Source organism: Populus alba, chromosome 5, assembly GCF_005239225.2.
Source record: "Populus alba chromosome 5, ASM523922v2, whole genome shotgun sequence".
NCBI lineage: Eukaryota > Viridiplantae > Streptophyta > Magnoliopsida > Malpighiales > Salicaceae > Populus > Populus alba.
This window is the reverse complement of record NC_133288.1, coordinates 9,405,677-9,430,860: the sequence shown is the minus strand read 5'-3', so window position 1 is coordinate 9,430,860 and position 25,184 is coordinate 9,405,677. Positions and strand designations below refer to the sequence as shown.

The window sequence follows — 25,184 nt, the reverse complement described above, 5'->3', positions numbered from 1 at the left end:
CTACACAATTTCATCGTTTATTGAGTAAGCTTGGATCCATTAATCCTCTTGATTCCAACTTGAAGAAGAGTATTGAAGAACATCTTATTTATATATATATACCTATGTATATATGTCATTACTATTAGCTTATTTTTTTACCTAGATTAGTGATGGTAGAAATTACATAGTTGAGATTATATATGTCATTACTATTAGCAAAAAATCAAATGTTTCCATCTTAATCCACAAAATTATATATTTCATTTCATATATGATAGAAATTACTTGGGTTTATCTAGGTTAACTTACAAAACATATTATTCGAGTCATAAAATTATAATAATATCATAAAAACTAAACCAAAACAAAGTATGAAACCTAATTCTTAATGATTCAATGTTGAAAGATGAAATTAAAAATATATCAATTAAGAAAGAAAAAAAATACTCGAGTTAACTGAGATAACCCGTTAAATCCACAACCTAAGTCATGAGACGGAGATAATCCTTGTAAAAAACAAACCGAAAATGTATATAAAGCTTAATTCGTATTCAATTTAATGTTGAAAGATGAAATACCAAAAAAATCAAGTCAACCAAATTAACACGTCAAACCCGAAACAAGTGTCTTGAAACTAAGCTAACACTACAAGATTTAACAGTTTTACCGACGGAATTTTTCCGTCGGCGTAACACATATTCCATCCCGAAAATCACCGACGGAGAATTTCCATTGGTGAATCTTTCGCCGGGTAAGTCCGTCGGTAAAATAATATTACCGACGGATTTATTGGCGGAACAGACGCGTACAATTATTTAAAAACATTTTTAAAAAAATTCATTTTATAAAATTATAAAATAATTAAATTAACATAAATCAAAATTGTATAATATATACTCAAAATGCTTGGAAAAAGAATAAGGCAACAAGAAAAAATGAAGTTGCAATTGCTAAAAATTTAAAAATACTATAAATAAATCAAATAAAAATTGATCTCATATGGGAACAAAATCAAGAAAGTGAAGGCTAAGGAAAAAAACAATTCGTGAAGCATATTAAAAAAAAAACTAAGAGGATAAAAGAAGAAGAAGAAGAAGACATAAGGAAAAGAGAACAAAACGGACGGATAATTGAATATTAATATTTTTTAATTAAATATTTAATTTAAATTTTCAATTTCGTAAAAAGTTTTTACCGTCAAAAATTATGATTTTTCAATCCGTCGGTGATTCCGTCTGTAATATTTAAATGAAAATAAATCAATTGAATTTTTTTCATGTGCAATTGGAAGATGAACAATTCTGGAGCTCTCTGTAAAATACCGACGGAAAAATTCCGTCGGTAATTCCCTTTGTAATTGACATGATGAACAATGTTCACATTTTACCAACGGATTTAAAATCCGTAATCATCTTTTGTTTTTTGCTTTGCTTTAATTTTTTTTCCCATGATAATTCCCTCGGTATATACCGAGGGAATCTTTCTGTTGGTAAAATCCCTCGGAAATATTTCCGTCGGTAAAATCCCTCGGCAATTTACCGACGGAAATATATTTCCGTATTTATTGATTTTCTGGTAGTATAACTACGTAGAAAACAAACCATAATAAATTATAAAGCTCAATCTTCAAAATATTTGATGTAGAATGATAATATATATATATATATATATATATATATATATATATATATATATATATATATATATATATATATATATAACAAAGATCAGAAAAAAAAATATTATTAAAATAAATATTATTTTAAGGCGGTGCACACCATCCTTTTAGTTCTTTTGTTAATTAGACTAATCATGAATATAGAGTCGTGCGTCCACGGTGCCACAAAGGCGTGAGCTACAATGACTATAGAGTTAAATTAAGACCATTCTATTTTATTTATCCTCCATCATCATCATCATCATCATCATTTCTCGGTTAATTTCAAGGAAACACGTACACATGATTATTCATTTGATGACACTAAAAGATGCAGTAGTAATATTTGATTCCACGGAAGGAAGGCTGAATCAATTTGTTTTTGTTTTTATTTTTTTTGTTTTATCATGGGTGCAGTATCAACATGATGCTAATTAAAAAAAAGAGTAAAACATAAATAAAAATAAGTGCAGGTATTATAATGTCAGGCGACAAGACTGCATGGTACTTACTGTAGTCAGAAGGATAATCATTTCACACACCCTTTTGTAATATATATGCGTGGGATTGAACTTTCCCTGGTGAAAAAGCGTCTCATTCTCGCAAGAGAAAAGGAGATGACAGTGTGACACCCATTGCCTCATGCACTGCGAATATTTATGCTGAATTTCAGTTATTTTTGGGAAAGAAAACACAAGGAAGAATGATAGAGGTTTTGAGGATGGTCTTTTTCCATGAAACCCCATACACCTCTCTCTCTCACCTTCTTTACTGGTCTTCCTACATTTATTATTGGAAGGCGTGCTGATCCGTGGTCTCAAGGACTGCAGCTATGGCGATGGTGAAATGTTTTTGAACCCAATTGCTGCCATTATTGTTTACTAGCTAGTTTATGTACCTTCACTTGTTACTGTATTTGATGTTATTGCTTCACGTCCTTGTTCACATTCAATTTCTCGGTTATGCATGATTAGCCGGTTTGACATTGATATTCAGCATGTTTTTCTATTAAAATTTGATTTTTTTTATATTTTAAATTGCTTTTTTAATGTTTTTGTATTGTTTTAATGTAATTTTAGACAAAAAAACACTACAAAAAACAACCTCCAACCTAGGTACCGAATGGGATAGACAACAAACCAACTGCTCTAATTATAGCTTGAGACTTGACTGAGAAAACTGGTGTTCATGGTTCCATGCCAGAATCACATGCATCTGCACAGACAAAAGAGGCCATTCATAGAAATATGATTTGAATTAGACTGCACCTTGAATGTTGCCTGTAAAGATTATGAATTCTGTTTGAAATGCTAGTGTGCTCTTCTGCAAAATTCATCAGATCTTCCTTCAGAGTCTGTGGTTTCTTTGACCATTTATATTACACGGCATGCATGCTATTCATTAGAAAGGATTTTATGGCTTGGAGAATATTATATACTTCATCAAGGAGGGGGCTGAAGGAAAGATGCATGGAAGGAGAGATTTTATGATGTTCCCCCAATCAAAAGAGATTCAAACAGACAGCTATCATGGTTATGTTCCAACTATTGCCCTAGCAAGAACATCCTTTTCAGCGTCGAGAAGTCTCTGAAGGTTTAGTATTTGCAATGGCCGGCCGATCGAGCTGTTTCTTTTATTGCATATATATATACACACACACACACACACACACACGACACTCACTATCAAATGTTATTATGATCAGGTTGTACTAGCTAACTCAGAGTAATTGTTTTTACTTGAACATAAGTACACAACTGAGGGCGGTCCCCTGGCTAGCTAGGCAGTCCGCAAGGCTATGGTAAGCCAGTTTAGATGCTTAAGTTCCTGCGGGAATTCTTGCAGAGGATATGATCTTAAGATAAAGGTAATAAAAGCAAAGACATATAGTAATGGAAAGATTGTGACATAAAGATAGTTCCTAGTAGGCTAAGATATGAACACCTCTTTTTTCCTTGCATGTATGGCCATGCATTATTTCCCTTCGCTTGGCCCCATTTGAGCTTGAAGGGTTCAAAGACATTTACAATTTCGCCCGTAACAGAGCCCTTAATTACGAAGAATATTTATCTTCTGGCCTGGTAAAAGAGGAGGATCATATATCATCATTAAAAGAATAACCTTATTAATAACCTCCACCATGCATGAGCTCAAAATCACATACACCACATCATTTTATGACTTTCATTCATTCATTCAGAAGCCTCACTCACTCCTTCCTTCCTTTCCAATATATCACTTCATGCCTCATTTTCTACATTTCATGTACAGTACTCTCTCTCTCTCTCTCTCTCTCTCTCTCTCTCAAGGAAGCTGGCTGGCTCACTTTAATTATATCATACCTCGTCATGCCTTTTGATCCAAGTAATTCCACTGATACCCCTCCCCCCCCTTTTATTTTTATTTTTTCTAAGCTCCTTTTTGTCCCTTCTCTTCATATGAACACTTCACTGTCAACTTCAGTCCTTCTCTATCAGATATTTCTCTGATATCCTCTCTTCCATCTCTTCATCCCCATGTGCATCTTAGCCCTCTCTTGGAAAGTCCCTTTTTATAGCCCACAAGTCCATACAATCCCCCACCCCAGCCTCTCAACTATTTCATGCACAACTGATCTCTCTCCCACACACGCCTACCCCACCTCTAATTATATCTCTTCCTCTTTCTCTCTTCTAGCTTTTTTGTTCTCTTCCCCTTGTTTTTTTTCTGATTTCTCAATCCATCATGGAACCTCAACAGCAACAACACCAAAACCAACAACAACCAAATGAGGATAATAATGGTGGTGCCAAAGGAAACTTTATTTGCAGGCAAACCAGTACAAGGTGGACTCCCACTACTGACCAGATAAGAATATTGAAGGAACTGTACTACATCAAAGGTGTTAGGTCCCCAAATGGAGCTGAGATTCAACAGATCTCTGCTAGGCTTAGAAAGTACGGCAAGATTGAAGGCAAGAATGTCTTTTATTGGTTTCAGAACCATAAAGCTCGTGAGAGGCAGAAGAAAAGGTTCACCAATGATGTCCCCACGCAACAAAGAACTACCTTGAAACCTGAAGATTATTACTCTTACAAGTACTCCGGTAGCAATAATAATCCTGGTTGTTATTTCCCTCTCTAACTTGTATCTTTTTTCTTTTCGCTGCGGTGCTATTAATTTTGGCTAGCTAGCTGGACTTGAGTTTTTGTTTATTTTATGCGTCTTGTGTTGACAATAATTTGCAGGGTTTTCTTCTGCTTCTTCATCTTCAAATACTGGTGCGGTTACTGTTGGGCAAGCAGATAACTATGGATATGGATCTGTAACCATGCAAGAGAAAAAAAATTGGGTAAGAAATGATGACCCAGAAAATGTTAGTGACTTTATGCCTCTGATAAGATCTTTCGATAATGCTGAAGTTGTGTACTTGTATATGCTTTTGCTAGTAAGTATTAAAATGGCAAGAAATCAACATAAAAGTTACACCCATGTGGAATACTGTATGTTGTGTGAATTTTTAGGTACCTTTATACTAACATCCACTCAGATCTTGCCTTAAAACTCCAATCACAAAGGCAGAGACGAAATAGAAAGATTTTTGCTTTAAAAAAGTTCCTTAATAACATCTACAGAAAGGGCAGAAACTTTTCTGGCTTCCTTGCAAAATAATTGGAACAGCACAGTTCCTTTTTCTTTGAATTAAGCATGCATTTTCCTCTCCAGTAAACAGGACTTGGGACAAAAAACACAAGACTAGAAAAGGACTGCAAATATACTCTTTTCCCCCCCTCTCAAATGGCTTTAATTTCTCCTAATTAATCCTTCTTCTTCTTCTTCTTTTGCTTCATCAGGACTGTTCAGTACCAGCTGGTGGTGAATCCATGAACAACATTAACTATGGATCACGGGGTGGCATTAACCCTTACAGTTCTTCCTATACTGTATTTGATCAAGACCAGGAAGCCGCTGAAAAGATGGAGACTCTTCCTCTATTTCCCATGCATGGCGAGGACATCAGTACCTCTTTCAACATCAACAACATTAACCCAGACTTTTATTACAGTAGCTGGTATGGCTCTGATGATTATGGCAATGCCACTACTTCTCGTACTTCCTTGGAGCTTAGCCTCTACTCCTACAATGGCCAGCAACAAGATTATTAAAGTCTCTGAACATCATCCCTCTCTAGTTTGCTGCCTCAAGTAATCCTAGTCTTCTTATGATATTCCACTTAGGTACCACCACTGATTAATTAGTACTATTTTACGTGCTTCCTGCGGTGTCTTCTTGCTGGGCACTTGTTTATTGAAAGCTTTTAGTATTTGTGAACTTAACACCTGTCATGCAAAGTACTTAATTAGTAGGTGATTGTGTTGCTTTATTGATTTTTCCAATAATGTTTTATGCTATGGTAATTTAGGACTACTAATACTATATAATAACGTCTAACCTTAGTTTAACATCACAATTGTCTCTCTTCAATAAAACCCAAAAGTTTCAACTACCAGCAAAGAACAACAAGATCATGATTCATGATCATATGGTGGTGCTCTAGACAGTTGCGAGGAGAGAGTTTGGAATGTGATTTATGGACAGTGGGACCCTTGACTTGAAATGATTGGTTAAGCGAAGTTAGCGTTGGTGCACCCTACGCTACAGTAGTGCTTCAGCTAGGGTTTTTCTGGGTATCATATCATGTCGTGCTGTTGTGTACAGAAGGAAAAGATTTGGCAATGATATGATGGGGGTATAATGATTGAACTAATAAGGGACAACATAATCCATTTATATTAAATTTTAAATAAGAAAGGTATTTGAAAGACCGATAAATATTGTTTTTTTTTTTTTTTAAAGGCGTTTTAAAATAATAATTTTTTATTTTTTTAAAACAAATTAATTTAAAGTTAAAAAAATTAATTTTTTTTTTTAACTCTGTAAGCGTGTGTACAAGACCATTGTTTTCTTCTCTATTTCTTTTTCTTTTCCCTTTTATGGTTTCCTTCATTTAACACCATGACTAGCACTTACCATAGAGTTCTAGCTAGAATTTGAATAATATTTCTCAATAATTTACATGTATAATGTGAAATCGGGTGCGTTTATAAGCATAATCTTCTTTTTTATAATTTCTATGTTTCATATATAAGCCCCATTGAGCATGTCACATCTAAATTTTCACAGAGGGGCAGGGACAAATCCACAAATTCAGGGTTCTATTCAAAATCTTGAAAACAATTTAATGTTGGAAAAAGAATAAGTTCTCAAGATATGTTCAGTAACAAAAACAAAAAAATGTTTTTCCATTTATAGTTTCTTTTTTCAGTTTCTCATTTCTAATAAAAATTTGTTAAAAAATGAAAACAAATTTTTTCATTGAAAAAAAAGAGAGATACATCAAAATTATAACTATTTTTCACAAAACCATAATTTATAACATTAATACTAATATTTTATATTCATAATAATCTAACAATAAAATATTAATTTTATTTCATTTAAATTAAAAATTAGCATGAAAAAAGTACATTGTAAACTATTTTTTTAATATATTATATTTATAATACTAAATTAATAAAACTAACTAAATATGAAAATATAAAAAATAATAATTTTAATCATGTATATTGCTAAAAATGCTTGCATATAAAAGAAAAAAAAATGTATTATTCATGTTTTTTCTTCAAATGGAAAACGATAGAAAACTTGCATTGGAAAATTGTGAAAAACCTCTTAAATGTGTTTGTCAAACTCGAAGCAAATTTGGGATGGAGAATATTGTATTTTAATAGAAAGTTCATTTTTTTCCTTTCTTGACTTTAGTTTTTTTATATATTAAAAAAATAAAGTATTACTCTATTTCTAAACAATTCTTATCACTACTAGAAAATTGAAAAATAGTAACAAAAATGCCAACGGAAAATATTTCATCACTATTCATTGAAAATTTTGTTGGCATGGTTGAAGTGTAAATTTATTGATGTAAATTCCATTAGCAGTTTTAATATGATTTAAGACTTGATAGTTACTCTTCTCTCCCCTATTTATTTTTTTTATTCATTAAAATAGTAGCAGAAACAGCCCTCTGTCCTCTAATTAAATCCAACAACTAGACGCCCTCACTCACAAATCAGCTCAAAGTTAGATAATTAAATAATATCTACAATGAGTTACTAATTTTTAAAATTTTAAAACTAATTAAGGTATAAAATTAATTAAGAAATTTTTTTGGTGAGACGAAAGTAATGAAGCGCTTTTCAAGAGAGTGTGAGAAAACCACAATGCAACTAGATAAGTTTAAATCAACTAATGTTATATTATTGTAAACTTGGATTCTTTTATTTTTTTATTTTATTTTTGTTCAAATCAACTAATACAATATTATTGTAAACTTGTATTGGTTACTTGATTTGTGTTACAATGCCAACAATTGGGCATTGTTTCAACAATGAGAAGTTAAAAGATTTGATGAACTTGAGAAGTGTAAAAGATCTAAACTGGGACATGTCATAAAGAGTAATTGGGCATTGTTTCAACAATTTATGGAATCATACAATCTTAGAAGACATTCCCAATCTAGTATATAAAATACAAATAAAAAATCCTATTGTCTGATGAGCAAGCTCACCATTGAAGCGGTTATGTTTGTCAATCATGCAAAACACCTAGTAAGAACTTGTTGTAATTTTTTTTTTTCTTGAAGTTGGAGTTAAGTGTTTATATGTGAGACTTTTAATAAACTACTTAATTTGCAGGTAAAATAGCTGGGGAACTCGTATTAAAAGGGCGGGTATAGGGAAAAGTTTGTCAATACAAGAGTGGAAGTATTCATAGTAAATCTTTTTATAGTTATCATGATCGTAATAATGTTTATTTTTATCAATAATATGTAATGTAATTAATTTTTGTTTATCATATACGAGAACTCATATAATTTATTTTTTTGTAGGAGACATATATATAACAATACCAATATGGTTGTAAAATTTAGCAAAGATACTTTTACAATTTTACTCATCTTCCTCACAATCCTTAACTGTGATTGGAGGTTGCTGCAGGTAATGAACCGAACAGAAATCAAGTTTATGATATGCCTATGGTATCGACCTAAAAAATGAGGGTGGACCGAAGTATTTCAACTATAGGCATACCACATTTCAGCTCAAACAATGCATTAAAAGAACTTTGATGAAATGGTCTAGAAAAGGGTTCAAGAACATTTGTCTATTGAGATGCAAAATATTAGAATAAAAATAAGAGAAGAACTAATAGCAAAAGCGAGAGTAGAACTTCAACATAGAACTAGGATGTATTTTGCTAAGATGAGTGCAAATATAAGTATACATTCTCTCTTTTTTTTGGACCTTCTGGTTTAGGATCTTAGGAATTTTAATATAAAGTGAGCTTTATATAAGTACATTTTGTTTTGGATACGTGTTTTTGTTATGTGAACTGTGATTGTGGTTTATTAATTGTGTGATTGATTGTTATTGTGTATTTATATGAGAATTGTAGGCTTTAGAGTTATAACAACTAATCATAGAATTTTTGTGAAAACTCCCACAAATTCACCGATGGAAAGGCAATTCCATTATTAATTATATCAATAATTTCACTGGTATCTTTGCATCCATTCTGAAACTTGTGAGAATTTTTTTGAATGTTTAGGATTTACTGACGAAATAGGCGACAAATAATTTTGTTGGCAAACTAGTTGGCCGATGGAAAATGGGCGGTAAAATATGATTATTGAGCACGAATATTTCTTCATCATTTGATATTGTCGACAGAAATACCACTGAAAATAAAACCCTCAATGATGTATTTTCTGACAATGGATTATCGATAATGTTCGCATAAACGCTAACAGAATGATGTACTTTCGGACAATGGTTTCTCATCGATAATTCCATTGACAACTAAAATATCGATAATGTTTGCTTAAATGCTAATGGAATATTCTGTCTGTATTTATGTTTTAATTTCTGATTGTGTGTATATTTCCTACTTATTGTTGACTCTATCTTGTCCTTCTTATATTAAGGAATATATATTTAGTTATATTATTCATATAGAAATAAGAGTTTTTGTATTTGAGGATTTGAATATACAAACTTCAATTTATGAAGTCTTGGTATTGAATCATCAACTACGATTACCAATGTTTTTTATTTACAAAAATAAAGTACTTGTCAATCCTTTTGGATCCTCACATTAGTCATAGTCATATAATTAGAGATTAACTATGTAAATCATATTTGTTCGATGAAAATCTATATTTTTAAGAAATTAAGAGACTACAGGAGACCATGTCTAATTGCTTGGTTATATTTATGTAGGTGCTTGCAGTGTGATTGCATTAATTTCCCATCATGGGGATGTCTCTAGAATACAATAAATATATAATTAAGTTCCAAGAGAAGAGTTGAACTAATGGACTTAAATGGAAGTAACATTCAACGCTAACGCTAGGACAAAAAGGTACTAAAATTTGTTGTCGTCGAGTTACATTGTTCCTTCTTTATTGTCGTTTTTGTTTCTATAGCTTTCATTAGACGTTGGTTTGGTCTCGAGAAAACTATTTTTTATTATTATTATCAGTTTTATTTTTTCAAAGAAAAATTATAAAAAATATGTTTATTTTTTGAAAAGAAAACATTTTTTCAATAGAAAAATACATCAAGATTATAAATATTTTTCATAAAAAAGTCATCTTAATATTTGCAAGAATTTGTAGTTTAGAGACCAGGTTCAATTCAATAATTGGGGGCCTGAATAAAAGTGCACAGTTTGCAAGTTCTCCTCCATATGGGACCCATCACCCTAGCATAAATCCTATCCTAGCTCTACCTCTACACACATGCAAGCATACAGACAAAGACTAATGAATACCGTACTGTGAGTTCTGTTCCAGAACGGCTATAGTGTACAAAAGCTATCTGCCATTCATACGTAGAGGAGCCATAGACCAAGCTGTAAGAAAAAAGAGAAGAACATACCCCATTGAAGGAGAGCTATTTTGCGGACTAGCTAAGTCTCGGGTTGTTGTGTATCTGTGTTTTATAGAACTGTATTGTAAACTTGAGTGACAGGTTTCTGAGGTTTTAAGGTCACTGTTTGGACTACAGAAATCGAACAAAATAGGGCTTGCAGACTTCACCTAGAGCCCTCAATACTGCTAGCTAGCTAGTTCCATTACAAGCTTTGAGCGAATAGTGGATAACATATGCAGTCGTTGTAGAGGAGAGAATATATTTTGAAGTTTGAACCCGCCGCGTCGTAAATACCACAACTTCGTTTTGGGTTAGGTTAGAAATTAAACACGACCAGCTAATTGTTTGCTATTGCTTTAAAATATACCCGACGCGTGCAGTTCTTAGCTAAGGAAAAACTCCCAACTATTCTTATTGTTAACTCCGAATAAATGGATATTGTAGGCGAAGTGTATCTTTACACAGATCTCAAAGGATCCTCTAATATCTGTGTTAGAGGTGGTGAAACTAAGATTACTGGAAAAGGTCTCCGTCGACAAGATTTTGGACGGATGCTTTCCTTTATTTGGTTTGACATATTTTTTAAACTTTGTGGCTTGGGATGACCCCTGTGTCATTCAGGGCCTTCAACTTTTGAAAGATGAGGAGAACAGAAGTCTCGATGAGGAAACTATAGACAATGCTTCTATTCCTGGTGGATAGATCTAAAAAGATTTAGTTGTAGATCCAAGATCTTTAGAGCTTTCTGAACCTTCCAATACGTAATGCCCCGAACCAGTAAGGTGAGGCATGGCATACATCACAACTTTCAGCCAATTTCATGGTAAGTATACGTCCAATGGTTAGTTTCTAGTTGGTTTCCTTTCCTTTTTTAACACACACTAGTAATTTGGTTCCAAGTTTTTCCACTGTACGTGCTCGTCATTCATGAATTGCCTTGCATATACGAGATCCATGAGTTGATGCTCTGCAACAGGAGCAATCATCTTACCTTTTCAACTTGTTGCATGTGTGTGAGACTTAGTTCTAAATCATGGGAGAGATGCAATGCGACTTTAGCAGATAAACATTAGTAGTATACGTACCCACATCTCTTCATTTCAACCGACTGTTTAACAAATCTCTTGAGATGTAGCTCAATTCATCATATTTCTAGTTGATTACGTAGAAATCACTAATTCAAGTGTTGTAAATTTTAAAATTACTAAAAATTTATATGAAAAATCTCAGAAAATTGCTCGAGTTACAGTTTATAAACAAAATACTGACTGTTTAACAATAGTGAATTTCATAGGAGAGAGGTGTGATGACATTTGTTTCCTACTATCATCTCCTTTTTTTTTTCTTATTTAATTTATTTGACTACAATAATCTCGATTAATAATACTGAGACAATAGTAATAGATGTTGAATAAACTCAATCTAGAAGCACCTAGATGGTCAAGGAAGGCAACCACCCACCAGCCGCAGCCGCCAGCCACCAGCCACCAGCCGCAGCCGCCAGCCGCCTTCACACCGCCGGTCAACAGCCGCCTTCACACCTGGAACAGTAGATTTTCGTATTCTGAATTTATGTATAAATAGGGTGCTCAGTTATGTTATTTCGTGTGGAGAGAATTGTGAGAAACACTTGAAAGAGAAAGAGAGAGAGAGAGGGCGTGTATTGTTAAGCTTTTGTGTTTAATTGTAAGCTTCGGTTTTGTGTAATAAAACAGTGTGTTTTATCCCCTCTGAGTGTTTCAAAGCCACCACCAGTGGTTTCTCCCACCAACAATTGGTATCAGAGCCCCGTTCGTCGGAAAACAGAAGTGTTTTGGGGTATATCCGAATTTTCAAAGTTGTCAAAAACAGGTTTTGATTATTCCACAGTGTAGATCTCATCAATACGAACTCACTGTCGCAAGAATCAGCCTGATCGGAGACCTCGGTGATCCACACGCGCCGCCTGAAGATTCTGCACAGACGACCACGCGCAGCCACGCGCCCCAGAGGTAGACGACGACTGAGACACACGCGCGCCATATTTTAGCCGCGCCGAGCCGCTTACGCCGAGCCGAGCCACAAGCCGAGTCCAGCCGAGCCACCAGCCGGTCCGTGCTCCGCGCCGAGCCGAGCCGCGTTCCAGCCGAGCCGAGCGAGAGAATATTCCCCCGAATATTCCACAGAATATTCCCGGTTCAACCCAGCGAACCGCCCGCCGTACAGAAGTGATTTTTTGACCGGTTCACCCATTTTCGGACCCGATTTCAACAAAGTCAGACCGGTTCCCTACTATTTGGACCATTCTGGATCGATCTACAGTGTCCGTTTGTCCAAATTCGGCTCCCAAAGAGGTGATATAGTCATTCCAAAAGCAAAATGACTACAGAAGGTACACATACACTCATCCCGAAGCTGACTAAAGACAACTATGATAGTTGGTGCATCAGATTGAAGGCATTTCTTGGGTCACAAGAGTGTTTGGATATTGTACAAACTGGTTATGATGAACCAGAGTCCAAAGAAAGAGAAGATGCTTTACAAGAGGCACAGAAGCAAGCCTTGAAAGTCAACAGAAAGAAGGACAACAAAGCCAAGACCATCATCTACCAAGGTCTTGATGAAGATACATTCGAGATCATAGCTTCCGCTGAAACATCACATGATATATGGGAGGCTCTCCAACAGAAATACAAAGGTGCTGACAGAATCAAGAAGATTCGTCTTCAATCTTTGCGAGGAGAATTTGAGTTATTGCAAATGAAGTCCTCGGAGTCTATTTCTGATTATCACACAAGGATTATGGTGATAGTCAACCAGATGAGGAGAAATGGAGAAGCCATCATCGATGCTCGAATTACTGAGAAAATTTTGAGATCCCTAGATCCAAAATTTGATTTTGTTGTTGTCGCAATTGAAGAATCCAAAGATGTGGACAAGTTGACAGTTGATGAGCTTATGAGTTCCTTGCAAGCTCATGAGCAGAAGATCGTAAAGCGAAATGGAGATAAGGCAATTGAGCATGCCTTACAAGCAAAGCTGTCCCTCAAGGACAGATATGAGCAAGGGGAGACTTCATCAAGTGGCTACACCACTCAAGCAGGAAGTCAACAATCCAGAGGTGGATTTCAGCAATTCCAAGCAAGAGGTTCTTGGAATACAAGTTTTAGAGGAAGAGGTGGCAGAAACACCACCAGAGGAGGTCGAGGCCAACATGCATTCACTCCCAGAGGAAGAGGAGGCGGTTACAATAACCGTGACAAGAGGAACATCCAATGTTATAGTTGCAATCAATTTGGGCACTATAGCACTGAATGCAGAAGCAAAGCTCCGTTAGAGATACGTGAGCATGCTAACTTTGCAGCAAAAGATGACACAGAAGCATCTGCATTACTTGTCCAACAAGGACATGGCGAGAAACAAGAGGAGATATGGTATCTAGATACTGGAGCCAGCAATCATATGTGCGGCTATCGAGAGTTATTTAGTAATCTAGATGAGACCAAGCAAGGTCTAGTTACTTTTGGAGATACCACGAAGGTTCCATTCAAAGGTAAAGGCAGCATCCCAATTAAGTTGAAGAACGGCGATTCCAGCTACATCGCCAATGTCTATTATGTCCCAGCCATAAAGCAGAACCTACTCAGTTTAGGTCAACTTTTGGAGAGAGGCTATACTTTTTACTCGGAGAATTGTCATCTGGCAATTAGAGACAACAATTGGAGATTAATGGCCTACGTGAAAATGTCCAAGAACAGGATGTTTCCTTTGAACATCCAGTATGACGCAGCAAGGTGTTTGAGCGCCATCACCAACAGTGAAGAATGGCTTTGGCACCTGAGGCTTGGACATCTGAATTTCACGAGTTTGAAGATGCTAGCAAGCAAGAAGATGGTCAAAGGTTTGCCTCACATTGATCATCCAGATGAAGTCTGTGAGAGTTGTGTCCTCAGCAAACATCACAGATCCAGTTTTGCTAAAGAAGTCAACTGGAGAGCAAAGAGGCCACTGGAGTTAGTACACACAGATGTGTGTGGCCCAATCACGCCTATGTCGACTGGACAAAATAGGTACTTCCTCACTTTTACTGATGATTTTAGTAGAAAGACGTGGATATACTTTCTGAAGAGGAAGTCAGAAGTATTCAATTGTTTTAAAGATTTTAAAGCAATTGTGGAGAAGCAAACTGGTTACACGATCAGAACAGTAAGATCTGATCAAGGTGGAGAATATACAGTAAATGACTTTGAAGCCTTCTGTACACAACAAGGCATCAGACATCAGACGACACCAGCTTATACACCACAGCTGAATGGTGTAGCAGAAAGAAAGAATCGCACGATTCTTGACATGGCAAGAAGTCTGCTCAAAGCAAAGAAATTGCCCAAGCAATACTGGGCTGAAGCTGTATCATGTGCAGTGTATCTGTTGAATCGCTGCCCAACCAGAAGTTTGCAAGGTATTACTCCAGAAGAAGCATGGAGTGGTCACAAACCAAGTGTTACTCATCTACGAGTCTTTGGTTGTGTGGCGTATGCAAAGATCCCAGATGCAAGAAGGAGAAAGCTCGATGATAAGAGCGAGAAATGCATCTTTGTGGGATATGGTGAAAGAAGGATGGGATACAGACTGTATAATCCCATCACGAAGAAGGTGATTACAAGTAGAGATGTTATCTTTGAAGAAGATACATCTTGGCAATGGAATGGTGATGACCAAGAAGCAATCAAATGGATCAATCTTGATTTGATCCTTGAAGGAGAAGAAGTACCAACAGTACTTGTCGAAGAACCTATTGTGCCAGCAGCTGAACCACAAAGTCCGGCACACAGTTTCCCTGTATTCAACAGGAGGAACACACCAGGAGCATCATCATCAACACCACCATCAGCATCCTCGTCAGAAGGACCAAGAAGGATGCGGAATCTTGAAGAGTTGTACGATACCACTCAGGTTATGGAAGATACAACTCTATTTTGTTTCCATGCAGATAAGGACCCACCAGAAAAGAAGAAAGCAATAGGTGTCAAAAGGGTCTACAAGCAGAAAGAAGGCATTGAAAGGAGAAGTGTTCATGCTTGGCATGACATCCCTCGATTGAGTTTAAAGGGGAGATTTGTTGAATAAACTCAATCTAGAAGCACCTAGATGGTCAAGGAAGGCAACCACCCACCAGCCGCAGCCGCCAGCCACCAGCCGCAGCCGCCAGCCGCCTTCACATCGCCGGTCAACAGCCGCCTTCACACCTGGAACAGTAGATTTTCGTATTCTGAATTTATGTATAAATAGGGTGCTCAGTTATGTTATTTCGTGTGGAGAGAATTGTGAGAAACACTTGAAAGAGAAAGAGAGAGAGATAGGGCGTGTATTGTTAAGCTTTTGTGTTTAATTGTAAGCTTCGGTTTTGTGTAATAAAACAGTGTGTTTTATCCCCTCTGAGTGTTTCAAAGCCACCACCAGTGGCTCCTCCCACCAACAATAGACACCTGGTGTCGTAAGAGTTAGTATAGATCACTGACAAAGCACTCTTTTCCCTTTCCATTTTCATATATTTTGAAGCTCTAATTTGCATTTCCAACTTTTTCAGTCAACATGCTGCTTACATAGGGAAAAAACAACACACTCGAAATTTGCCTGCTTGATCCATGTAAAACTGTGCCTCCATATGACATATGGCTGACAAGGAGAGCAATTGTTCCTATGGTAAAAACACACTGCAGAAATCCTAGATAAGAGAGTGGAGTTCAAAGACCAGGTTAATTTGCCCAAGGTATCCCTTCTGCTTTGTACCATCGCGATGACTGTAAAGCCAACCCTTTAGTCTATAGCTTAACAGCTCTACCTCTTAGCTGACCTCTGGCAGCACTAAATTAGTTGGTAAACCTGATACTTTGATTTCAATGAGTTCTAAAGCTGATTTAGTGCTGTAGTATATGAAGAAAAAGGTTGTTATGTCATCCAAAGCGGCAACTGGCCACAGAGTTAGCGTACAACATAAATCCGCTGCCAACCTTGTGTGGCTAAACCTTTTTTTTTCTTTTTTAAGATTAATATGAGTGTTTATCCAGTTTATATGTATTTTAACTAATTATATGAATCTTGAAATTAACAACTAAATTAATGAGTCATCAGTGACTCTAAAGTTAATGGAACTCAAACTGATAATTTCTTAAAAGTAAACTCAAAATCTGACCAGTTAAACTATACCTTTCAGAATAATATTGAACTACACCCCTCATGTGGTTAAACTTAAACCTTGTTGGGCCAACTTGGTTGGTGTATTTATAAAAGTATAAAGGAAAAAAAAATTTGGGTAAACTATTTCAAGCTTATTCATTTTAATATTATTTATATTAATAAAATAATATAAGGAAAAAATAACAAAAAATTGCATCCACAATAATTGTCAACTTTTCACTTTTATATTATTTATGTCACATTTCACGCACACGCTAGTAAATAGACGGTTCATACATCTTTCGAGTAGCACTTTAAAGGCTTTCTGCCATGGTATTTGAATCATCACGATATCCTCTCAATATGGTGCGCGCGCGCGTGTAGTCTAGCTAGAAAAACAACAACAAAACTATATGGAAAAGGTATTAGAGTCAATTCAAATAATTCATTTTACATTTGTGGTCCAATAAATATAAGGACTTGACATGAAGGTGTCTATTTCATTATCTTTACAGATGATTTTACTTGATATAGTTATTTTTTTATTTCTTATAAATCAAAAGCTTTGAGTTCATAGTATACGTGAACCTTATGAAGAATCAACTAGATATGAAAATAAAACTTTGAAAATTGATCAAGGTCGTGACATGATCAATTGAGAGAATTATATGATGAAAAAGGAATAAGATGACAATTGAATATTCCTGGAATGCCACAACAAAATAGAGTTGCATATATCATTTATTGGAGTGATGCATTACTAAATGTAATTTATGTACTTAATTGTATACCATCTAAGTCAATTACCAATTACAAATTACAAATACGTTATATGAATTATGGACAAAACATAAACATGACTTGAGTTTTTTGAAACCTTAAGGTTGTGTTGCTTATGCTCATGATTCTTTTCATAAATATAGAAAACTAGTTCTAAGAATGAAGAAATGTATCTTTATAAGATATTCTGAACATTCAAAATGACATGTATTCATAGGTGAACAAGAAAGTGAAAATGTAACTGAATTTAAATCATAAGATGCCGCATTATTAGAGAATGAATTTTCTAGAGAGAGGAAAGTAGGTAAAGACCTATCTCTTTATAAAAATCAAGACCAGAATGTTTTCGTTATACAAATACTAATGGGCTATATTTTCAAGTGGGAGAAATTTGGACAAAGATGAATTAATTTCAATTAAAACTATTTTGCCAAAAAAAAAAAAAAAGCATTGCTAAGGGAAAGAGATTTTAATTAGCAAGATACTTTTTTTTAGATGTATTTCAAATTGTTAGAATTTTTTATATCTTTATTTTGATTATTTATAGTTTCTATACCATAAACAACTAAAGAAAGATTTTTTTTTTTTTTTTTTAGAAATTACATTAATAAAGATGAAAATTTATACTAACAATTATATTTTTCTACAAATTTTAAATCATTATATTTATGATATAAAAAAATCATTTTTATTTTCATGTAATTAAAAAAAAAAAAAAAGGCTTAAAGAACTCTTCCCATCAGCAAATCAAATATTTTTATATGCTTCAGCTTCCGGCATTTGGTTAAAGTTAACAACTCTTTTTATAATTATTAGTTCATATAATTTTGCTTTATTTCATTAAATGAACACATCAATTTTCTAATTCTCAATTTTCTCTTTCATTAAAAATAATATAAAATCTTATCACGGGCCTGTTTGTTTCTATATTTTAAAAGTATTATTAAAAAAATTTAAATTTTATTTATTTTTTTTATTAACTTTAAATTAATATATTTTTAATGTTTTCAAATCATTTTGATGTGTTGATGTCAAAAATAATTTTCAAAAAATAAAAAATATATTAACATATATTTCAATACAAAAAATTATTTAAAAACAACCGTAATTTTAATATAAAAAAAAAAACAAAAAAAAAAAAAAACAAACGCTTGCAGATATGATCAGAGAAAATGGAAATAAGTGCCTTACATGTACAAACAAACTTGAGGAAAAGAAGTTAAAGCACTGGTAGATTGTACAAAGCATGAATTCACTTCTATTGATAAGTACAAGAACTACGAAATTCAGTGCGTTCATTGGCCTGCTCATATCATGTAACGTCTATACAATCAAAAGGTTACAAGGTATTGTAGAATGTTACATTTTGATACCTGAACTTCAATATGCTTTCTATGGAACCCTTCGATGATACGAGGTTGATACTGCAACAGCCCACAAGCAACTTCTCATCTACAACCGCAAAAAAAGCTCGAAAGTTGAGCGATGATTTATACAGTGCATAGTTGCTTGCCACTGCCCCAAACCAAAAAACAATCCCTACAATAATTGAAACCCCAGAGGCAAGGAGAGGAACTATATTATCTGAAAAAAGATACGAGTAGAATCCAGCTCTAGATTCAAGTTTTGTTGGTAATTTTATCCCAAAAAAAATGAATCAATAAACCTCATGACTGCATAGAGGTTGAAATTGTAAGGGCAGTACTGAAGAAATTCTACTTCCTTCCAACATAAGCTGCTAATTTAGACAAGTCCGGAATCCAAAATGATAGCTCAGAAGACCCAGTAGCAAACATAAGACTTCCAGGTGCCCATTTTATGACATGAGGCTCAGTTTCATATGTCACCCAACTCGCAACCTACACAGACAAAGAAAAGAGATCACTATGTCTGATGTAAATCGAGGAACAAATTGAACATATGTAAGGGAATAATGGTTATTGTACTTCTTTCCCGCTCCTTACACTCCAAGCATGCACTCGGCCATCACCTGAACCTGTGAAAATATCAGAACCATAAAAGTAAAGTTAGCAAGGAGTCACAACAGGGAAGACTTGCCTATTAAAACAGGTGAATTCTAGGTTTGATGTCGGATAAATTTTCTAGCAAATCTTCTAGCGGTGTTTAAAAAAACCAGCTCATTTATAATATTTACATTATCTAACCCAGCTGAACTCATTAAAATTAGATAATATGGATATTACAGATGATAATGGAACAAAAAACCTAAGAAATGGATATCACTGGTCAGGTGGCAGATTAGGATTTTTAAAACTAAATCAACCTGACCCAACCCGTAACCCTATACAGTCAACTGACAGTGTAACACTATATTCTAGAAAGTCTTTGGTATAAATATTTTTTATTTCTCTGTTCTTCTTTTTTGTTGTTGTTCAGAGCTTAATTTGTTGTTATATGTTCTGTACTTTTTCTTACAATTGATTATTCCATTTTAGTCAATTGATTGGTAAGCCTAAATTATTTGTTACAGTTTATAACAGGTTTTGAGCTAATTTATTAAAGCCAAATCTTAGTTCTAATTAAGACCAACCCTTGGATATCTGTAATATCCACACAAAAAACCTAGCCCAGCCCAATATATCTAACACGATTGAATCTAAAAAAAATTGAATGGATCAGGTTTACAATTTGTAAAATATCAAAAGTTAGATTCGATGAAATTATGAGCTCAAACCCGACCCAACTATATCCATGAACACTTCTAAAATTTTCTATTCCTGATGGTTCAGCCCATGTGCAGGATTGATCCCATTGAATAATAATTTTACACAGAACCACTGTGAAGCTCTTCATTCCAAGCATGTAAATCTGAGGTACCAACTGAAAAAAGATTTAAATTAGCGTCACCTCAACTCCAAAAGAACTGGTGGCAGATGAAATACCTGATACAACGAACTTTCCTTCAGGACTGAAAGATGCCTCTAACGTGGAATTGATTGAAACTGGTTTCACATTGTATGTAGATAACTAATACAACAGCGAATATGGAAGGTCAGGGAGACTCATTGAACTGTTCATGAATCATCATCTAAAATCTTCATCATTTAATAAGAAAAGGTATTAAAAAAACTCAAATTCAGACTCACAAGTGTTCCACGGAATGAATCAAGTACATGAATATGCCCATCCATGGTAGTCAAGAGCATTAGTCTTCCATCATTGCTGAACTTTACCACATTTGCATCAGATACATCCCCTCCAACAGAAAAGATGTCAAAAGGACCCTGAAACAAATAAATTGTTGCTAAATAGTTGTGAAGTTACTTATGCAACAGCTAATCCTCTTTACACGTTTTCATGCATAAACACTAACCTTTTCATACTTGCGAGAATCAAACATTCTAATGTATCCTCCAAATGCAATTGCAAAGACTATCCCTTGATCATCATATGCTGCAGCAGGCCTTCCTTGTACACGTAAAAGACCCTACAACATAGAGAAGGAATCAGAATACAAGATGAATAGAGAGAGCACCTTTCTCTAAGCAAGCATCTATATTCCAACTTATCAACCTGGCACTTTTCAGCTCGTTGATCCCAAAGCAAAACAGTTCGATCGAGAGAACCAGAGATGAAGCATTCTTTCCGAGAGCACAAACTTAGCGAGACAACCCTTAGAAAAACAACATGAAATGTGACTTCATGATACAGATATGTCCAGTAGGAGCAATCACTAGGGAGTGAAATAAATGCCATCGATATTGGAAACCTTACCTGTCATGGTGACCTTTAAAATACCGCAAATACTTGTTATCATTCAACGAGAGAAGTCGCAGAGATTCTGCATCCATAATAAATGCATGGTATTAAATACAGCATGACAAAGCAAGCATAAATCCATGATCTAGCCCTGAAAAATAAATAAATGATCAAAAAGATAATATAAAAATGCAGTTGTGGCAAACGTACCATCCCATCCATTTTTTGAGGAGTATAAAACAGTTGTAGGATCAGATGTGAAGCAAACCAGATCAACCCCATACTTTTTGCTATTAATTGCCTTCAAGCATCTGAAGTTAAACATGTTGTCTCCATAATTCATGCCAATAAGAAAACATGGTCCAACAACCACCATAAAATAAGAACAAGAAAATATCAATCTGTGATGAACAAGACATGCCGCTTCCCTTAAATAATTACATCCATACTTGTATGATGACATAAAAATTCAACAAATCTATTTCTCAAGTAGCTCCAATAACATAAAAGAACTGCAAAACTGCCATCTATAGCATTAAAACCAAGCAACTGATAAAAAATCCCCTTTAAATTCTTATCAAACTTTCTTCTTGAATCTCTCATTCACAAAGAGTCATATATACAGAAGATTAGCCTTTTCAACCCAGTTTTGCAATCATTAAAATTCCCAACAAGCAAAATGATTTACTATATAAAAATGATACACAGTAACTGAACCTGAAAACATAACAAAAAAAAACAAATCCGAGCAAATACTTTTGCATACCGAATTTAAATCACACACTTCGCTAACACAACCACCTACTGCATAGAATTTCCGAAATATAACAATAATTTCTTCAAATACGAAAAATTTTCAAAAACATTCGCCTTTGCCCACCATCTGCTCTGAAGACAGGCATAACAAAATCACTCTAACATGACTAATATCCACCAAGATGTTATCAAATATTAAAAGCTTAAGCTATAAGCTTGCAGGAAAAGAAAAGAAAAGAAAGCTTACGCGGCGCCGGCAACATCGTAAAGTCGAATAGATTCATCGTCACTAGCAGTTACTAGATAACTTGATGTCTTATGAAAATCCATGGAACTAATTCTTCCGTTCTGTGACCAATAATGAAACAAAAAGTGAGTAATACTGAAAAACTGAAAGAATTATCAAATGGGGTATTTAAGAAATGAAAGAAACATACATAATCTCTAAAAACCATGCCAGTTTCCATGCTTTGAAGAATTTCTTCTGTTAGTTCTAATGATACTTTCTCTTCTCTCTCTTGTTGCGTCCCTAAGTTTTTTTAATAAGAAAAAATCAGTGATTTAAGAAAATAAGCATAAAGAAACGAGTGACGATGAGATTAGGAAGAAGATAAAATTAAATACGTACCAACCATTGTTAATGAATTTTAACTGGTAAATTTGAGATTTTGAACAAGAAGATGTGTAATGCCTCGATGAACAGGCAGAGCTTCTGAATTCTTACCTGCTGGGTTTTAATTTTGGCGTTTTGTAGGTACTTTTTATGGGGAAGTATGGGGCCCGGGCTTGTATTGCCCGGACCGGCCCAACTTGTTCCATTGAAATTATGGCGTCCCGGTTAGCAATTGAGGACTTTGTTTCTGGGAAAATACTGTGACTACGCATAAGAAATGAGTTTCTTTTCCAGTTTTTTCCTTTCCTCCTCTCTTCTCTTCTCTTGACAGTGTAAATGGTTTGTATTTGGGCTTAAAACATGGGCTTTGTATCAAGACTTGCCCAGTCCATGTAGATTGGAATAGCAAAACTTCATGTCTCAATTGTATATCTAAAAAAACCCACATGGATTGGGTGGTTTGGGGAACTTTTTGGACCAGGAGCAGGAAAAGGGCTCCTCCTCTCTATTAATCATGATTCGAAGCTCTATAAATATATGTGTGGATGTGAAGTTACAACATTGATATGATGGCCACCAGATTTAAACATATATTTCTTCATATAAAAAGCATAGTTATTTGAAAGTTGGCTTAATATAAAATACATAAGAATATGTATCGTGGATGGAGTCATAAAACCAATTTCATCATTTTTTTTAAAAAAAAAAATGTTGATCTTATATCAATTTTCAACATTTTTATTTTTCATTATTTCCTAATAATTTTTTAATTTTCAACATACCAATGTCCTCTCTAACCCAAACTAGGCACTTGTCCCATTACTAAATTAAGTGGTTTTTTTAATTGTCTATTTATTGTGACATTAATCTCATTAATCAGGATAACTAGTTTCTCTTATTATCCATTAATCAGGACACTAATTTCATTAACTAGATAACTAGTTTTTTTGATAGCTCATTAACCATCTATCTCTCAACTCTTTTTTCATTTCTTCCTCCATCTCTTTCTCTTCTTCACCTTCTCCCTCTTTCTCTTCGTCTCAAGTACGGTTTTCTCTCCAAAATATGGTATCTATTTTTTTTACCTTATATATATGAAAAAAAAAACCATAATACCCCTAATTATTAACACTCGTAACGATGCATTCAAGAGCATTGCCTTCTTTTTAAATCATTTTTTCTTGACTTTATATATATTTTTATCACAATATATGAAAAGACCACATTGCTTTTCATAAATATCTATATGTTTCTTTTTATCAAATTCTGGTCTGTTAGTATTTTCATGAGGCCTTTCATTGACCTGAAAATTCAATCCAAAGTAGAATAATATGTCAAAAGATTACTCATAAAATCTTAGCTTGTTCGAATAGTCGAATTGAGGGGTATGATTGATATCATAAAACTAGTCACTAGATAATTTTATGTCAAAAATTCAAAATTTGCATACCATTTCATTTACTTAAATCATAGTGATTTTTAACCTAATTCATTGATGACTTCCATACATAACATTCATAAAAAATTTTTTTATAATTTTCACAACTCTCAACTTTCAATTGTACATGGAGCTTATACCAATAATCAACATTTTCAAGTGTAAAACTATATATTATTTTTTTTCTTAAAATCCAACTATATTATTATTATTACTGTATCATGATATGCTGGGATACAGCATGGTGATTTTAAGGCAACCGAAGCTTCTAATCAAATAAGGACTAAACAAAAGTAATTTTGAAAATAGAGGATTGGAGTTAGTATAAATAAAAATAGAGGAGGAAACACAGTGTAAGATGAAGAGTAGAGGGACTCAAAGAAGATTTTAACGTCTAAAATTGGTCGATGTTTTATGTGGGCTTTCTTCTTGGAAAGCAGAAACAAATGAATGATATGCTCGTGGAGCCCAGTTTTTGACAAGTTTCCCGTGAAAGTGAGGGACCATTTGCCAACGGTGAGCAGTCAAACATCAATCAACCACCGACCAGGGCCCATCTACCATTTTAAGGTTGGATAGCGAACTTCTCTTTTATTTTTATATTTTCAGAGTTGTAAAGATTTATATTTATTCTGGTTTAAATCTCTCTCTTTTTTTTCTTTATTTGTAGATATGATGTATTTTAACAATTATACACACAAACGCAACATCAAAAGTATTTTAAACTGTTTTTGAGTATGTCTGAGTATAGTAATAATTACAGTTTAAAGTGTTTTTTTATTTAAAAATATATAAAACTAATATATATTTTTATTTTAAAAAATTATTTTTTACATCAACATACTAAAATGATATAAAAATATAATTAATTTTAAACAAAATTTTCTAAAAATTATCTTCATAAATTGAGGGGAAAAAAAGAAGCAGAAGAAAAGAATCATAAAAAAATAAAAATAATATAATCTATAATTTCATGTCATTCCGTACACAATGAGGTTATTGCGAGCTGTATATTACCACCCAACACCTTATGATCACAATTCACAACATTAATAATCCTCCAAACAAGAAGCTAATAAATTCAATTACAATTATACACCAATCAATCTA

General features: G+C 34.1%; 2 protein-coding genes across 3 annotated transcripts; one reads left to right on the top strand and one right to left on the bottom strand.

The window, feature by feature from the left end:
* Positions 1 to 4,251: 4,251 nt before the first annotated feature.
* LOC118029840 (protein WUSCHEL) lies at positions 4,252 to 6,036 on the top strand. Its single transcript, XM_035033784.2, has 3 exons — positions 4,252 to 4,742; positions 4,867 to 4,970; positions 5,473 to 6,036. The coding sequence occupies exons 1-3, from the start codon at positions 4,364 to 4,366 to the stop codon at positions 5,782 to 5,784; spliced, it is 795 nt and encodes a 264-aa protein (XP_034889675.1). The 5' UTR covers positions 4,252 to 4,363; the 3' UTR covers positions 5,785 to 6,036.
* A 12,746-nt stretch (positions 6,037 to 18,782) lies between these two features.
* LOC118029841 (protein ANTHESIS POMOTING FACTOR 1) lies at positions 18,783 to 22,847 on the bottom strand. 2 transcript variants are annotated; one of them, XM_035033785.2, is made up of 11 exons: positions 22,652 to 22,847; positions 22,461 to 22,552; positions 22,271 to 22,371; positions 21,478 to 21,578; positions 21,283 to 21,349; positions 21,082 to 21,181; positions 20,882 to 20,995; positions 20,655 to 20,792; positions 20,451 to 20,535; positions 19,494 to 19,543; positions 18,783 to 19,406 (listed from the first exon to the last, which is right to left on the bottom strand). In XM_035033785.2, the coding sequence occupies exons 1-11, from the start codon at positions 22,656 to 22,658 to the stop codon at positions 19,263 to 19,265; spliced, it is 999 nt and encodes a 332-aa protein (XP_034889676.1). In that variant the 5' UTR covers positions 22,659 to 22,847; the 3' UTR covers positions 18,783 to 19,262. The 2 variants fall into 2 exon arrangements, with proteins under 2 accessions (XP_034889676.1, XP_034889677.1); XM_035033786.2 differs by having other exon boundaries at positions 22,656 to 22,847.
* Positions 22,848 to 25,184: the final 2,337 nt, after the last annotated feature.

Excerpts from the sequence above, each read along its gene's own strand:
- LOC118029840 (XM_035033784.2), top strand. The coding sequence starts at position 4,364 with ATGGAACCTCAACAGCAACAACACCAAAACCAACAACAACCAAATGAG. Across the intron at positions 4,743-4,866 it reads CGGTAGCAATAATAATCCTG|GGTTTTCTTCTGCTTCTTCA; the intron begins GTTGTTATTTCC and ends AATAATTTGCAG. Across the intron at positions 4,971-5,472 it reads TGCAAGAGAAAAAAAATTGG|GACTGTTCAGTACCAGCTGG; the intron begins GTAAGAAATGAT and ends TTGCTTCATCAG.
- LOC118029841 (XM_035033785.2), bottom strand. Across the intron at positions 20,996-21,081 it reads AACGAGCTGAAAAGTGCCAG|GGTCTTTTACGTGTACAAGG; the intron begins GTTGATAAGTTG and ends TCTATGTTGTAG. Across the intron at positions 20,536-20,654 it reads ATTCATTCCGTGGAACACTT|TTATCTACATACAATGTGAA; the intron begins GTGAGTCTGAAT and ends CTGTTGTATTAG.